General features: G+C 41.4%; 1 protein-coding gene across 4 annotated transcripts in view; it reads right to left on the bottom strand.

The window, feature by feature from the left end:
* DNASE2B (deoxyribonuclease 2 beta) overlaps positions 1-16340 on the bottom strand; it is a 42982-nt gene that overhangs the window by 8607 nt on the left and 18035 nt on the right. For 2 of the 4 annotated variants that reach the window (XR_014616390.1, XR_014616391.1), the window contains exons 5-12: positions 15191-15368; positions 13855-13936; positions 12698-12859; positions 10993-11190; positions 10125-10435; positions 8456-8524; positions 3164-3328; positions 944-1047 (exon numbers count right to left, since the gene is read on the bottom strand). Coding sequence is in view for 2 of the 4 variants with exons in the window: in XM_084211633.1 (XP_084067759.1) it covers positions 8480-8524; positions 10125-10435; positions 10993-11190; positions 12698-12859; positions 13855-13936; positions 15191-15368 (976 nt within the window). In the remaining 2 variants the exon portion in view is untranslated. Of the gene's footprint in view, positions 1-943; positions 1048-3163; positions 3329-7272; positions 7509-8455; positions 8525-9392; positions 10436-10992; positions 11191-12697; positions 12860-13854; positions 13937-15190; positions 15369-16340 lie in introns of those variants that run through there. The other 2 variants (XM_084211633.1, XM_084211632.1) reach the window with 2 other exon arrangements.

Genomic DNA, 16340 nt, shown 5'->3' with positions numbered 1-16340 from the left:
CCTTCAAGTCCTTCTTCTTGCTTTTCCAAGAATTTTAACCGCCACTACCTAAAATGTCAATGCTACTGGATGTTCCAGGGTAGTCTCAGAGCAGGCTTCCTTCCACCTGCTGTGATTTGGAAAAGACATTGCATATGTCCATTACATATCCACTAGCAGAACACTGTGTGCAGAAACCAAGCTATGTACTGAGGGTGAAAAGCATCTCACCAGGTTTTGAGAACACCCTTGTAACTAAGCCTAGGTAAAGGCTTAGCATGAAGCTGGGATAATTTTGTGACTAATAACAGATCAAACTCAGAAAAATCGTTTAGCAGCAGAACTGCTGTAGTGTAGTGGAAGGGCACCCACAGAAGGAAGGAAATGAGCTGTTTGAGTCTGTTACCATAAAACACTCTTTATCCTTCCACCCATAGGCACACATCTTATCTGTACCCCTCCTGCATATCCTGGATCATACTTCAGGGAGCTAAGCACTTTTGAATGCTGTATTTCACAATACCAGAGTTCTGCAGGTATAAATTTCTTTTTCTATATAGTGTGTTCATACATCCATGTACAAGACTTATTGGAACCCTTTTCAGTGTTGAGCTATCTGGGACAGGGTGCTATAGGAATCTGAAGTACTCCTTTTGGGAGTACCCAAATCAGGAAATTCAAAGCACTAACAGATAAATCCTGTATCAGCAGAGAAAGAAATAGCATGGGTGGTTTTCTTTAAGAACAAAAGCATGCATTCTAATTGAGAATATTGGCTAACTATCTATGTGTGAAATACTTTAAACACTTGTGCCTTTGAATGCATTAGGTCCAGATTCCAAGCCGGTTGAGAATTTGCCAACTGTGTAATTTTCATCTGTAATTATGAAAGATTACTGTAAGAAAAGCTGACTTTCATTTTTGAAGGCAATTTTTCAGAAGATACTGAAAAAACCAGACTCACCCTCCATGATGAACCTTTCACAGATTCTTCTGACAAAGTAATGCTGGGAAGATAATAGCTTTGCTAGAGAGCTTTTGAAAACTGGTCTCTCAAGCTTAGAAAATCTGTGTGAAGAAAGTAATAGTTATCATTCAAACTTGACGCCAGACTCTAATTAATACTTCAAACACAACACAACAACAGGATTTTTTTTTAATCTCCTTGCTACACTGCAGTAGCCACACCTACATCCTTTTAGAGAGAACATATTTCTCTTCTTCTGGATACTTTACACACATATGTATTAATTTGTACGGTGCACTCATAAATTTGTTTAGAGTTTGGCTCTTCTAATTTTTACTCTGTTCATCTTATTGTAATACTTTATGCAGTACTACATTTAAATTAAACAAGACTTCAAATGCTGTGGGCCCTTGAAACTTCCCTTGCTTAGGAAGGACACCTTGTTTATGGTAAAAGTGGTAAGGGCCACAAAGCTGCTCAGTTTCAGTTTGCCTTTACCACACAGGTCTAAGTAAGCCAATCAGACCTGTTGTGCTCCACAGTGTTATGTTTAGCAATGTCACTCGATCCCACAAAGCACTGGCCTCATATTCCCAGAGGAGATGGAGACCATGAAATACAGATTAGTTTTTTATCTGAAATGCAGTGTTTCACCTTTCCTGTACTATCTGTCTCACTGACAGACATTTCAGTTTACCAAGCTAAACCCACAGATTCAAATAGCATCATTCTATGATTCTCAAAGCAGCCAAACCACATGCTCTGCTCCTCCATTCTTAGATTGATTACATATGTGCTGGGAGTTAACAATAAAGGCACTGAAAACCAGAGGAATTCAGCATTAAAGAAATGTAACATTTTATTACAAAAAATATTGAAATCCCAAGTTCTCTGCACCTGCAGGGTCCTGAGCAGTGCTTGATCTTTCAAAAAACCCCAGCTTTATATTCTGACATACTATATGGGTCTTACTTGTAAAAAGCACAGGTTTTGAAATATTCTTATAGTTTTCCAGGAGAGGCTTTGGATTCCTTAAGAAATTTTATGTATGGAAAACATGCATGAACTTGTATTTTGCAGTCATATTTGTGGCTTTATTAAAGGCTGTCTGCAGAACTCTTTACACCCAGCAACAGCAAATCATTGCTGTATAGAACACAGACATACAAATGTGTTAAACACACCTCTTTTAAAGGGGCTTTCTGAAAGTGCTTGCCATTGCTTTCCTGATATGGCTGCAGTGGTCTGGGGGTGCAGACACCATACCAAACATGAAATACACTTAGAAATCAATGGAGAGTACACACTCCCATGGAACATTTTCCTACTGTTCTTTGGAATCTGGTTTATTTGAAAGAGTCTATATTGTCAGACTTATTTTAGTGACCAGTAAATAATGAAGGACAGAGGGTGACTTTTTCTCACAGAACTAAAATAGGACTATGAGGAGCAAATAAATTCATCAAGAGTGTAGCAACCTAACCTCCCCAGGCTGTACATTATACACATTTTCATCCAGCAACTTGATGCCATGCAATATTTTGCATTCCCAGGAATGGAAAAAGCCCAAGGAGTTATCCAAAGGAAGAACAGGAAAACTAATTCTGCTGTTAGTACCTCTGTTCTTTGAATTTTTATTTGCTGTATGGTGTGGTTACCAAAACAAGACCTGCAGAGATGCCCGGGAAGGAGTTCCCTCATCCTGGTTTTCCCCCATTCCCAGCATTTAGCAGGCCGTGTGCACCTAAAATATGTTCTTAGTCTTCAGGGGAGATCTTAAATCTTCCTAGAGAAGAAACTATTCTTTATATCCACACCACTCATCTTCTTCAGTTCAAACAACACAAATCAGGACTGAGGAGAGAGAGCTTTCATTCTGCCAGAGACAGGCTTTGAAAGAATATCTTAAGCTACTGAGATGTAAAAAAAAAATATACCTATAAAGGTGGGGATATCACTCCTTCCTGATTTGGGCACTGAGAGTACAGCCATGAACAAAGAGACACAGGAGCTTTGCCTGTGCCCAGCTCATGTGCCTCAGAGAGGTTCTTCTGTCAAGGCATGTGGCTCTCTGAGGTCTGTCCTAACACCACCTGCCAGCGCCAGGGACAAGGTCACGGGCAGGCCAAGGTCATGCAACTCCTGCTGGGGACATTTTCATCAGGACTACCCTCAAACACAGCTTGTGTCAGAGACTATGGAACGTTCAGATTTTACCCTTCAGGTTGTATGGGTGATTCCCGTGTCTTTGAAGTTCTGTTCCCACTGAAGATGAAGGCAAATTCCTGCTGATATTAATGGGGATAGGATGTGTCCTTGTCTCTGTTTCTTGCTGTTGTTTCCTTTGTTGCAGTAGACCTATTCCTTTATTAAAGTTTTTGCCTGGGGGAAAAAGCAAAGCCACGTTGCTAAATAAATTATGAAATATTTACATTTGTGAAGCCAACCCCTTATGCCTAGCTCCTCCTCTGATATTAGGATGACACTTTTTATAGAGCTTCAGCTTCTATGCTGCCATTATTCCTCTGTGGGATCCGAGACCAGGAGGTGACAAAACAGCCACCATGAGCCAAGTGACAGTAAGTAATACCCAGGAATGATTGCTGATTTTGACTCAGTGCAGTAAGAAACTACTATAGACCAGTGATGGTTTTTTTAATGTAGGAGAGCAAAGTAGGATCAGAGATGAAACTGAAAAAAACCATAAAACTGGGGAGGTTTCTAAACAAAGCTTGATTTTTAACCTGACAATAAAAGGCTACATTTTGTACAAAATACCCATAAGAATAATAATCCCAGGAGCAAAGTGTTAAAGGCATCAGTTTGCTACTCCCTATGTATGTTCTTTTTACTTTCTTTTGTATTTGTATTTACTTCTTTTTGCCTGTGGTACTCTCAGTGCTGCAAGAATGAATGCAGCTCACGTTAGTGTCACCAGCTGTAATGAAATGATCTGCAGTTACTCCTGTGAATGTTTTGCATCTCTTGTTTTTATTGTACTTGTACATTGGCTTTAAACCTTAATAGTAGCTTCCTTCTTTTAAAAAAATGGTTTAGCATGTTGTTCAAATATGTATGGTTCAAACAGGTTAGCCTACCTTATGAATTTCTCCCTCCTACTTTTACCTGTTTAATGCATTTGGCTTTACCTTACCCCACCTCTGGTAGGTTTGGAAACAGAGAGGCAATGACTTTCTCGGGTGTTGGTTTGCACTGTGGTTTTTTACCACTTGGCTAAGTCACTTCAGTTTATGCCTTTTGCTTTTATCTCTGTGGTGTAGCCTATGGAGACTGAATCTGCAAAATGCTTAAATGTTAGGTAACTACCATAGCAAATGAAACATCCTGTTAACTGGATTTTTGCACAGCTAACTCCAAAAGTTTCTCCATCCCAACACACAAGGTCTCTGACTCCCTTGGTGTTGACCATTACAATGTTCCTTCTGCTCTTCCCTTGCTTCCCCTTTCTTGCTTGCCTCCAGTTGTTTTGTTCCCTCTTCTTCCTTTGTCCTGCAAACAATTTTTGCTGCCATTTCTCTGTCTATTCCCATCTTTTGGCAGGTTGGTGAGCAGCTGGGAATACAACTGCACAAATTGTCCCTATCTGCTGGGAAGTGTTTCTTTCTTTGCAAAATGTTCTGTGCAAAATTTTCAGTTCCTTCATTCTCACCTTGGCCTTCCTGAAAAGAAATATTTGGAGTAGATAAAAAGCAAGAGATTAAAAGATGAGATTTTCCTTGCGTAGTGCCTAGGATTTACAAGGTCAGGATGTGAAATGGAGCAGCTTTCAGAGCAGGGAAGACTTTCTGAAATTGTGCTGAAGTGGAGGACAGTGGTGCTTACCATGTTCCTACTAGCGAAAAAATACATTTTTAAACTGCATTATAGCAAGAGAAATATTGATATACGGCCGACAGAACATTAGCCCAAAAAAGAACCCTGGAAAATGGCAGACACAAAAGTGCCCTGGAGCTAAATACTCTCACTCTTTAGAAAGTCATAAGCAAGCAACAAGAAGAAAACACTCAGTGACACAGCTTTTAGTGAGCTTTTGGCAGGTTTTGGAATGTAATGGAGAAACCATGCAGTGCTATAATGTGATAAATTTGTGGGCATTAATACATGTGAAGACAGATTTTTGGATTACTGTATTATGAGGCACAACTCTCTGGCTAATTTGCATGCAACATTTCTATGATTAATAAATGAGGCAATGCTGGAAACTACTGTACTACAGTGAGCCACTTGTAGCAATTGCCAGCACTCCAGCATGCAACATTAAATACTATGCTCTGCTTCTGTAAGCTTTGAATATTTGAACATCAGTTTGCAGTTCCCAGGCTGCAGAGTGATCAAAGGAGAGGAAGAATGTTCCTTACTTTTATCCCTCTTAGAGAGAACCAGAATAGACAGCAGATGCCTTGTGTGGAAATGTCAGGCAAACACAAATGGAAAAAAATAAAATCAAAAGGACTTGCTAAAATAATGAATAAAAGTGTAACACAGCTCTTCATAAAAAGCAAGATATACTTTTCAAGATGTAATGTTTTTTAGTTAACAGCTTTAGTAAAATGAACATATTATATATGCATAGAATAGCATACTCTCAATACTGGGATAAATCAGTTAAAGACCATAAAGATAAGCATACAATGGGTCTGCATTAAAAAATTTTGTCATGCTGTCTGAATCCAAGATCTAAAAGTGCTACAACTGATTGCTTGGTTCAAACGTCACTTCTTTTGCAGCATTCACGCAAAATTTGTGAGGATTATGAGGAAATTCAGAAAATTAGATCTATAATCTGGTATCTTCAGTCTAAATAAAAAAGGGTTAGATATGTGACACACGTGGCTAGCAACTCTGGGTATCAGGATATGTAGAATACACCGATATTGCTATCCTAGCTCGGAATTTCAGATCAGGCTCTCTGCCTTTTACTATGAAGAATTTTTTCCCTGCTACAAAGGGCTTTTTCTCACCCTAACACAAATATTTCTCAGCCTAACACAAATTTGTTCATCTCCATTCTCATTTTTTAATTCCTGTCGTTTAAAGAAACCTCTTGTGAAATTAAAGAGGTGCATCATATTCTTGCATCACACCCTGAGCACAGTTAGGCTTTGGCTTCCTGAGCTTTCAGATGACGCTGCCAGCGCCACTCTGCCTCCTGAACATTTTACTGCAGGCATGGGCAGCTTACATGTTCTGAAGCAATGACTATATTAAGTACCCAGTGATGTATCCTTTCCAGAAACTGAAAATAAAGGTATAAAAGAAATCTGCACAATAATTTATGGGCGTTAACACATGGGTGTAAGTTTCTCTGTGGGTAATTATGTGGCTATGCTAATAATGCCAAGGATGCTTTGATACATTAAAAAAATTTCTCACAATGATGTTATTGAGTATTTCATTAGTCAGAAGTAAGCCTGCAGACCCCTATGACAAGACAAAGTACCAGGCTGCATTAGCATGCCTTGAAGAAGGTTCCCAGCTCACAGAAATTGCTCCCAAAGCTTCCTTTGACTTGCTGGAAGGCAGCTGGCATGGAGCCCCAGAGCCCTTGAGAAATTCTCCAATACATTGCTCATCGCTCCCATCATGAGAGCTCAGAGTATGTTCAGTTGCTGTGGAGACACCCGGAGCAATTCCACCACAAAGGCTGCCCTGTGAAGTGGGCTCAGGCTGCCATGCCTCTGCCTGCTTTCCAGTATTGTAATTGCTCAGCTGGAATTAAACTTCACACAGATTAAATTTTTAATCCTTCAGGGTTTTTTTCTATTTTTAGCTTTTCTTCAATGTCTAATCCTTTGACCTCTTGCATTAACTTTGTGTAAAATTGCACTGTTCTAATGCAGCAAACCGCTGCCCTACTGACACAAAATTACCAGCATTAGGGAAGGATCCTCAGGGATGCAGGGGTTTACAGAAGAACCAGCCAGGTTTTCTGAGCAGTGTCAGGGAGGAAGAGTCCTGCCCTTGCTCTGGCTGTGGGGAGGGCAGGAGATGCCCTGGTGCAGGGGGGTTGGATGTGGGGAGGCTGTGTCTGCATTTCCTGCGCCCTGCCAGCGTGTCAGGCGTGCTGGGACGGAGCCTCGGCTTGTGGAAATGATTGCAGGGCAATTTATAGCAAACCACCACCCCTACTGCTGTGTTTGTTACAAACTTGGCTGCAGTACAGTAATGTTTAGTGGATTAATAATGTTTGCTTTTGGCCTCTCCTAGTCCCTCGGCAAACAATTTTCATGTATAATAAATGTTCTTATTTAGTCTAACCAGAACAGAGCCCAAGGGTCAGAATAGCCAAACTTGCATGCTGAGAAGAGACTCCAGGTTTCCACAAATGGCAGCAGCTTTCTTCCCTCTCCAAGCCAGGGTCCAGTGTTTGGGCACTTCTGCAGAGTCAGTTTTGCTGAGCAGGTCCCCCTGAAACTGCAGAGGGCCACGCCACGCATCCCCTTTGGCAGGAACCAGTCTGGCCAGTCAAAAGGGTCGCAGTGGGCAGCAGAGGCAGCACAGAATCACTGGGACAGGCAGATATTTCTTGAGTGTTTGGCATCTTCAAACAGAACACAATATTTTAAATTCAAAAACCTTATCAATATATATATATATAATAGGCAAAAAGTAAACATCTCACACAGGGCATACTGTTAGGGCACTTGAGGGTGAGTAAGTGGCTTATGGTCTTGCATTTTTGAAGAAAGCCCTTAGGCTTTTAGAGTTACAAATCCTGTAAAAATCTATACTGTTTATTTTGTTGATTATTAGTCTCTTTTGGGAAGCAAAGAGTCTGCTACATGTTTCATAACATGTAGCAGAAATACACAGATATGCAAATACAGAAGTTACACAATGAAGGCAAAACTGAATTAAAGCTGTTTACAGTCAAAAAATGAGAACCAGATCTGCAGCCTTTTTATTGCTACACCACTGAAATGAGTGTGTGCACAGCCAGGCTGCTGAGGTGCTTATAGTGCTGCATGGTACAGCTGTTTCTCTGCATCTTGCCACTGCTCTTTACTTCTCCTCAGTTACAGCTAAAATGGAGGCAACCAGTCTTGGGTATAATGAGGAATGTTTAAGTAGTCTTGTAAAACTTTATGACAGCTATTAATTGACCAAGTAATTAAGAACAGCAATCAGCACTTATTTCAAGTGATGCACTGGTGACTTCTGGCCTGGGACACACAAGGCTGGCAACACTGTTGTGACAACCAGTGGGACAGAGACTCTTGGCCATTGAACCCTGTCACCAAGTATTTGAAAGTACTACAAGAAATACAGGTTGTTGCACAGATCCAGGAGCTCTCTGACACACACGGTGAGCTTGCAGCACTGTCTCCAGTGGAGGATTTCTTGCCAGTCCTGCACGCTGAAGTTGTGCTTACACAAAGCTGTGAGCAAGATACAAGAGCTCAGAGAGGCAGGTTAGGTTAGTGTCTGCCATGAAAAGGTAGGCAAGATAAATTAATTTTGTCTTGGCTTATCTGAGCAATGCACTACCGTGCCATGGTGCAGTGTTCCGTGTCACTGGCAATTTTCACTGCCACAAAAGGTGTTGCTTGACCACAGCTAGCAAAACAAGAAGCAAATATGTTAAACAATTGGACAGGCATCAGAGAAAGAACATTATTAAACAAATTATTTACTAAATGTTATTGGGTCATATGCAGGGAAAATAAAATAAAAAATTCCTTGCAGGATATCTAAGCAACAAAACTATTTTCACTGAGCCGTGAGACTCAATCTACCAGCTACCTTCGATCCAGACTGGCTAATTATGAAACCTGCTCCTGTACAATTCCCTTCATTATACAGGCCACACAGACTGTTTCTATCTCTTCAAGAAATATGCACAATAAAATTAATTAGTTTGACACTTTTTACACTTCATTGTTTGGCTGATTGTTCAGGGTCAAAAGGGAAAGAAATCTTTGGCAACCTCTTGTGGTTGTGGGGCATTTCTTTATACCTCCTTCTGTGGAGGATCTGTAGTGGGGACTATAAACACAGCAAAATAGAAATATCAGTGGGACAGCCAGATCTTCAGACTGGAGTTTATATTAGCAATTCAGGAAAAAAAGAGATAGTAACATATAAATATGTTTAGGAACATATTAAACACAGATACACTTCTGAAATCTGAACACAAGAGTGCATTGGGACTTTGCAAATCAGCTTTGTCTTTATAGCAAGACCACGGAAACTTCAGGTCCTAAGCCTGAGACTGGAGATATTGAAAATTACACCCACATTTGTTGTAATGCAAAAATGTAGGTTAAATAACATCTTTCTTCAAATATATTCTTCTTTTTATATTTTTTTCCTAATTGTCTCCACTTTTCCTGTGGCAGCTATAAAACACTGTAACCAACCACAAATAACTATACAGATGGAAGAGGGAGAATGTAAACAGACCATTGTTACTCCTTGTTTTGCTTATTCATATTTTGAACATGTTTATTTGTTTATAAAATTGCTGTACATATTAGAAGCACTAGGAATATTTCCAAGCTATTGGTTGCAGATAATTTAAAGATGATTTAAAGTTCATTAATTCTCTAAAAATTAATCATGTAAAAATGAGGCTTTCCTGTCCTCAGATCTACTCATCCCCCTGTCTGGATCTAATTTTCTCAGCTCTTTTAGAGATTCAGCCCAAGCTGAGCAGAAATGCTGTGATTTATCTCAACACTGCCAGAAATCCAGGGCAACTCTGAAGTACTTGGGGGTACTTATCCCTTGCTACCTGCCAGTGCTGACAGCCCAGTTCAACAGAGAGGTTTCTGTCATCCCTGCCATCCCAGGTTCAGCCCCACTCCCAAGGTGCCCAGGGATGCCTGTGCAGGGTGTTCACAGAGATGTGCTTTGGTGCAGCCCCGTGCAGCAGTGTCCCTCCCACCCCATCCCACCTGGGATAATGACAGGAGCCAGGGAGCAGAGCAGGGCCCAGCACACACCCCACAGGAAAACAGCTGCCCTCCACCTGCACAGCTAACAAGGGGATGGCCCAGCACATCTGGCAACTCACAGGGCTGCTTTTCAGAGTGAAAATACAGTTCAGAGAGAGAGAGATTTCTACACTTCCCATGTAACAAGGGCTGTGCTGGTTGGGAGGAATGGTTTGTTACAGCTCTCTGTGAGCAGAAGTGCAGCTTTCATAGTGGATTACCAAATGCCTGAAGGCTTTGTAGATCTGTTCGTTCTGGGTACAGATGAACCCGCCACTTCTCCAAGCTTGCTCAGCAGCACGGTTCAAGTCCCCAATGCATGTCCACTGATCTTTGTATTTCCTTGAAACAGCCCATTTGGAATGATCATTAATGGAATGAAAGGTGGAGTTCAGTGGCATCCCTATTATGTTTATGTTGTAGACGTGGTAGTCGAGAGAGCAATTCGAGTAAAGTTTTTCGCCAGAACGCTGCCAGGATTCAGCCAACAAATCAGTCTTCAGTTCCTGAGCCATCCAGGCCACGTAGATATCTGTGGAATAACACAGGGTGTGGGCAATCAGTGTTTCATGTTCTTTCATTTAAGAACAGACTGAAAAGCATAATCTAAATTGTGCTAGTTTCATTGTAAAGCATGAAGTCGGCCAGAGGGAATTTTGCTCCCCCCCCTTATTTTGACTTTTTCAGAAGTTCATTTCTACTTTTTCTCCTTCTAGAAAACCTGTTGCAAGCAAACAGCACGAAAAAAGGGAACAGACAAAAAAATTGCAAGTCCTCTTCATAACAAAAAACTCCCAGATGATTCAACCCTCCTATTTCTTCTTGTTTGTTACTGTTGAATAATGGAACATCATTTTCCTGAAAATCTAATTGTTTAATACCTTAGGATGGACCAGACAGCTTTTTGCTTTGTGTGGCTGAGAGAACATTAGGATAGGACAGCACACCTTGCCCTCTGTTACATTTATCTCTGAAGCTGAACTTCCTTTTTCCCCCTCAGAGAGAATATGAATTTTTAAATAATTTATTAATTCATATTTTAAGAATTAGTTGAGAATGTGTTATATAGAGAGCAAAAGGTTCTCTTACCATCTATGAACAAGTGTGACTTTGCAAAGTGGAGAAAGGTTTCCCCATGAGCTGACTGGAGCTTGGAGAGGTGGTGCAAAGGGGCCAAGGGCAGCCTGGACTTTGCACAGAGTTTCTGGAGATTTGGGAGATCAGCTTGGAAGATTTCAGGGATGGAACAGTTGTAGATTCCTGGATTATAACTCAGCATCTGTCGGTCTGAGAAAAACCCATAAAAATGAACACATGCAGAATTAAAATGTGTTAAAGAAAAGCAATCAAGAGAGCAAAGGTCGGTCTTGGACATAAAACCTTCCTAATCTTCACAGCCTATCTCCTGGATGAGTTAAGTGTCAAAGTATCTTATTTTAGCAACCAAGAATGTGTGTACTGCTTTGTATTCTGACTGGTCCTGCAGCACAAAGACTGGCTGGGAGAGTACACTCAGGCTTTCCACTTACACCCCATTATTTCCAGCAGAACTGTTAACTGGTGGTTTTGGTTCACTGCCACTTCCACCCATGCCCATCTTCAAGCCTCCCTGCAGTCAGGGAGCACTCAGACATCATGTGTAAATCCAAACCTGGCTGTATTTGCAGGACTAGTTTCCAGCCAGTTACAGCTGCCAAGCCAAATGCAAACAGAGGAGCTGCCAAAGGGTCTAGTTTGGTTTTAGGGAGAACAGAACTTGACTTTCAGCATCTGGATTGAATTTGCAGAAGAAATCTCCTTTTCTGAACCGTGCAGAGCTCAGCTGTAGAAGTCCTTGCCATGGATAGCATAAACAGCTAGGGAACAAATGGGCTCATTCGGTGAGTTCATGGAAGACAGTCCATCAGAAACACTCCAGTCTTTCTGGCTCAGGAAATCCCTGAACCACAGATTAGCAGAAGCTGGGAAGATGAGGCAGGAAAAGCATTAGCATATGCATCTCAGTTTTGTCCTCTTCTGCTAAACACATGCATAGATGTGTTTCCACAAACAGGAACCTGGGTTAGACAGCTCTGAGGCATGGCCAGCCTGGCAATTTGCACAGCATTAACTTGACCTGAGGTTTGTAAGTGAGAGAAGAGTGAAAAAAGTCTGAAAAGAGTTGAGTAACATCCCAATATGACTTCTTGGTGGTGTCTTTCAATAGTCCCTTTTCAGGATTCCAGTACCTGTTATCACTGCCAGATAGTTCTGAATCTTGCAGCTGTATTTTGTTGGGTTTGGGGGTCTTTTATATATTTAGTATTGGCAATTTTTGTGGCAAAGAAATACCTGGGAAAATTCTAGGTGATATTTATTCCGTACTTCATATTTCTGATGAGTCAAGGCTACTACTGCAGCTCAAGCAGTGGTTGCCTTACATTTTTTGAACTGCAAATGACTGTTGCTGACTGAGCTATTACTGTTAAAAGTGATTAATCGTCCTACTTTGTATTTCCAAAGCATTTGTTTGCATGGACTGAGTTTACTCTTGATATACACTTGTGACTATTATTATCCTGACAGTCCCCACAGGGAGATGAAAACAGAGTGGAAGAGTGAATTTCCCACATTCACACAGGAAATCATTGGATAAACACAACTGAAGCCAAGAATGCTTTTTCCAGGCCCCACTTGGTTTCTCAATGTAACAAAAAAAGGTCAAGAACAAGGAATTTTTGAGGGGAAACCTCAAGGAAAGCAATCAGAGAGGTGTGGTGGAACAAAGGCTTTCTTAGGGAGAAGCTTTTCATACCTATTTCTGTGAACTGATCATATTTGAAGGTTATACAGATGGCTGTCTGTCCGAAGGACTCCCCAGTAGATGGATATCCATAACCATCCTCAGGGCTGGGAGGGAACAGGGGCACACTGTGAATCACCCAGAAGCCTTGTGATTTATCCAAGAGCAGAAATCCTGTCAAAATAAAAGTTACTGCAAATGAATAAAGGAGGACAAAACCCTGAGATGATAGAGCTGTGCCCTACTTTGGTTTTGGTGCTGCAGATACCACATTTCAATGCGTCAATGTCTACAGTAAGCTGTTCTAGAGTAGATTATTGGACCACAGGAGACACTAATAATTAAAATTGCATCAATTCTTTCCTGCATAACTCAAACTGTTATCATGTTTTATTTGAATAAAATCCTTTCACACCCCCTTCCTCTGCTCAAATTTTGCCTTCAAGAGTTCTGATAATTGAAGGTCACGGGTTGTGACCCTCTCTCCATTGCTCATCTTTCTTCACTTCAATTATTCACTGGACAAAGGGAAACACTTTCTGTCAACACTGTGTCTTCTTTCCCAGACCAAAATGTCTCCCATGGGGAAGCAGCAGAGACAGGCTATGCTTCTCCCCTCCAGGGTGGATCATGCTCCTGAGCTGTGCCCATTGCTGCAGCCTGAAGATACAGCCCTGCAAAATGGGCAGATTTCCACATCAGGCTGGGCAAACCCCAACTGCTTCCTCAGAGGAACATTTAAACTCCACTGAAGTTCACACTCATTTCAAGTCCCAATTTTCTCTAACTACATCCTACAGTGCTCCCATGATCTTGGCAGTAGTTTCTTGTCCCAGAAAGTTTGGAGGTGTTTCTGTTGAGGGAATGTTTCCCTTCGCATCTTGTACTGCTTTGCCATCAGGCACAGGATGGTGTTCAAAGGATTTGTATTAGTTTCAACTCTTGAAACAGAGTCCATAATCCCCAGGATCCTTCACACAGCACAGGCATAGCAAAACCAAAACAGAAGCTGCAGCATAGGTAACTATACAAAAATCACACACCATGCAAATCACTCTTCAGTTTTGCCTCAGGCAGGAATTTTAGATATGCAGATAGACAGACAGACAAGCAGATGCTATCTGCAACTTTAGAAAGGAGAAAATAGTAGTTTGGGACTCTCCCTGTACCTTTGGTGTGTCCATGTTTCGACCCCTTGGAGTCTGATTCAGGGATCTCATCGTTGTATATCGCATATGCAATGGTGTTCCTCTGCAGGGAAACACACATTTCTCAGACATGACATTCAGTAAGAGGAAGGCATTTAAGCAAACATCTGCTGGGAACAGAAGAAAGAATTCAGGATTCCTCTGAGTGAACATCACGAGCCTAATCCTGCTCCCAGTTCAGCTGACACAGTCCCCACAGACATTGCAGTAAAATAAACCTGAAGACTCAGCATTAGAGCCTCAGCTGCCATGAAGTGGAAGCTCTCTCAGTCACTTCAGTAGCCCTTTCCCAAGGGTAGAATATGCTTGCTAAGCCAGTTTACATGGGTTTAGTGGCCACTTGCTTGCAAAGAAGTTCCACTGTCTGTTTTTTGGGCCTCTCTCTGATTTAGCAATCAGATCTGGTAAAAATATTTGCTGAGTAAAAATAGTCATGACAACTGTTCTTATTAAGGGCAAGCAATTAAAGCTTTTTTGCAGAAAATTTGCATACAACCACACCTTATTTCCCCCGGATAGAGAACTTCAAAGGAGTTGGGACATGCCTCCCCTCCCAATGTACTCTGAGTTTTAAACAGTTTATTACAGCTGCAGTAAGACCTGGGATTTGACAATTTTCTGGACTGCCAATATTTGAGTGACTTTTGGGAGTCTCTTCTACATACAAATTAATTGCACCCTACCACAAACCCACAGGAGAAATGCGAAGACACACCCGGACTCCCAACAATACCACACAGATGGGAAAAAAATAATTATTGGGAAATCTTGTGATATTTTACAATCTCTTCACACAAATGAGGTACATGAGGTGTCTGAGGCTGGGAGCAAAAAAAAAGGTGAACAAGAAGCATACCACTGCTGGAGCAGTCACAGTCATTTCAGGGGATGATGAAAGCCCAGATTTGATTTGAGTCAGAGTAAGAAACACATGCACATAGCAGGGCTTAGGACAAGTGTCTGTGACAATTACCACTGACCTTGGTCTGATATTGCTTCAGATATTGCTCAACATGAATTGCAGAAAAGAAGCCAAAGAGAGAATGTATGAACACTCTTTTTTTGGTGGACAATACTCTAACTATATGAAAAGCTTGACTAGAAATTAGAAGTTTGAGGATTATCCCTAACTGTAGCCAAAACTGCAAATAATCTGCCCAGCTGTCAAGGTGCTCCTCCGCTATGTTTTAGCAGATCCATTGGTCAGGCCTAGCCTTATATGCTTATTTTGGCTGCTTTCATGTCATCTGCACAGAATATCAAGTAACCACACTAACAAAAATGAAATGTCACTTGCCTTGGATTCATATGTCTCATACAGCTGCTGCAGTGTTTGTCCCAGAGCACCCTGGCTCATGTTGATGAGGTATTTACCAAGCTGCCACTGTGGAGCCAGGGCGTCCATGTACAGGTATTCCAGTCCCAGCATGGGAATCTGTCCTTTGGCATGCTTTGGCAGCTTGTAAAGAGCAAACCTGCAACAGTGAAGAGCAATTGGTTTTTCACCACCACCCTGTCTGAATGTGTAAATGAGAATCTCCTTCCCTGAGAAAAAGGAGGGTGAATCCAGGGCTGCCTGGGCTGGAGGGGAGCAGTGTGACCTCACCCTCAAAGCAATGACCCAGCCCAGGGACCAGCTGCAGTTTGGCAGCACAGTCCCTGCTGCAGACAAATCTGTGCTGCTTCTTAGCAAGCAAGGGAGGCTGATTCAGCGCCAAATTCCTGTTGCTGTGGCCAGACTGCTGTGGTACCCGTGAGGAATTTGAGGTAGCCTTGGTTGAGTCCATGAAATCCCAATTGCTCCTAGTCTGGTAAAGAACCTCAGGTCCCAAACCCAGTCTAACATTCCCCCAGGTCAAACAATTTCTATATTATATAAATATGGCTTTATAGTAAATAGATAAAATTGGGTATTGACATAAAAAAGTGCATTACATTATCTTTATATGTGTTACAATCACAAAATAAGTATAAAGCAAAGTGATACAATGTAGTTACAACCATACTTTCCATAACAGACTTGCACTCTGATGAACTGTTGCAGACTGGAAATTTTCAAACCATTAGCCAGGAATACAAATCTCTTCAAAATTGTAAAGGACTTAATATTGTCAGTAAACAGAGTAAATGGCTGAGTTCATATTAAGGTTCCTGATAAAGTAAACAAGTTTTCCCAGTGCACAAGTCTGTGGGATTAATCACAATGTAATTAACTCAGCTACTTTCTCTGAGGGCTGTAATTGAGTAATTTGCTATTAATGTCAACAGTGAGGTCTGAGTGACATTATTTTCAATCTGTACTATTTAACAAAAATGCAGCCTGTGCTTAACCCCTCAAGTGTATCAGGAGGAGTAAACCTCGCCCAGTTGATTTAGAGGCTCAAGCTGGTCACAAAAGACATGTCCAAACACAAGTAAAGTGGTGGGAGAGCATTTTGCTAGAGAAG

The sequence above is a fragment of the Fringilla coelebs genome (assembly GCF_963513975.1).
Source record: "Fringilla coelebs genome assembly, chromosome: 9".
Taxonomy (NCBI): domain Eukaryota; kingdom Metazoa; phylum Chordata; class Aves; order Passeriformes; family Fringillidae; genus Fringilla; species Fringilla coelebs.
The sequence above is the reverse complement of the archived record's forward strand: the minus strand, read 5'-3'. Positions and strand labels throughout refer to the sequence as shown.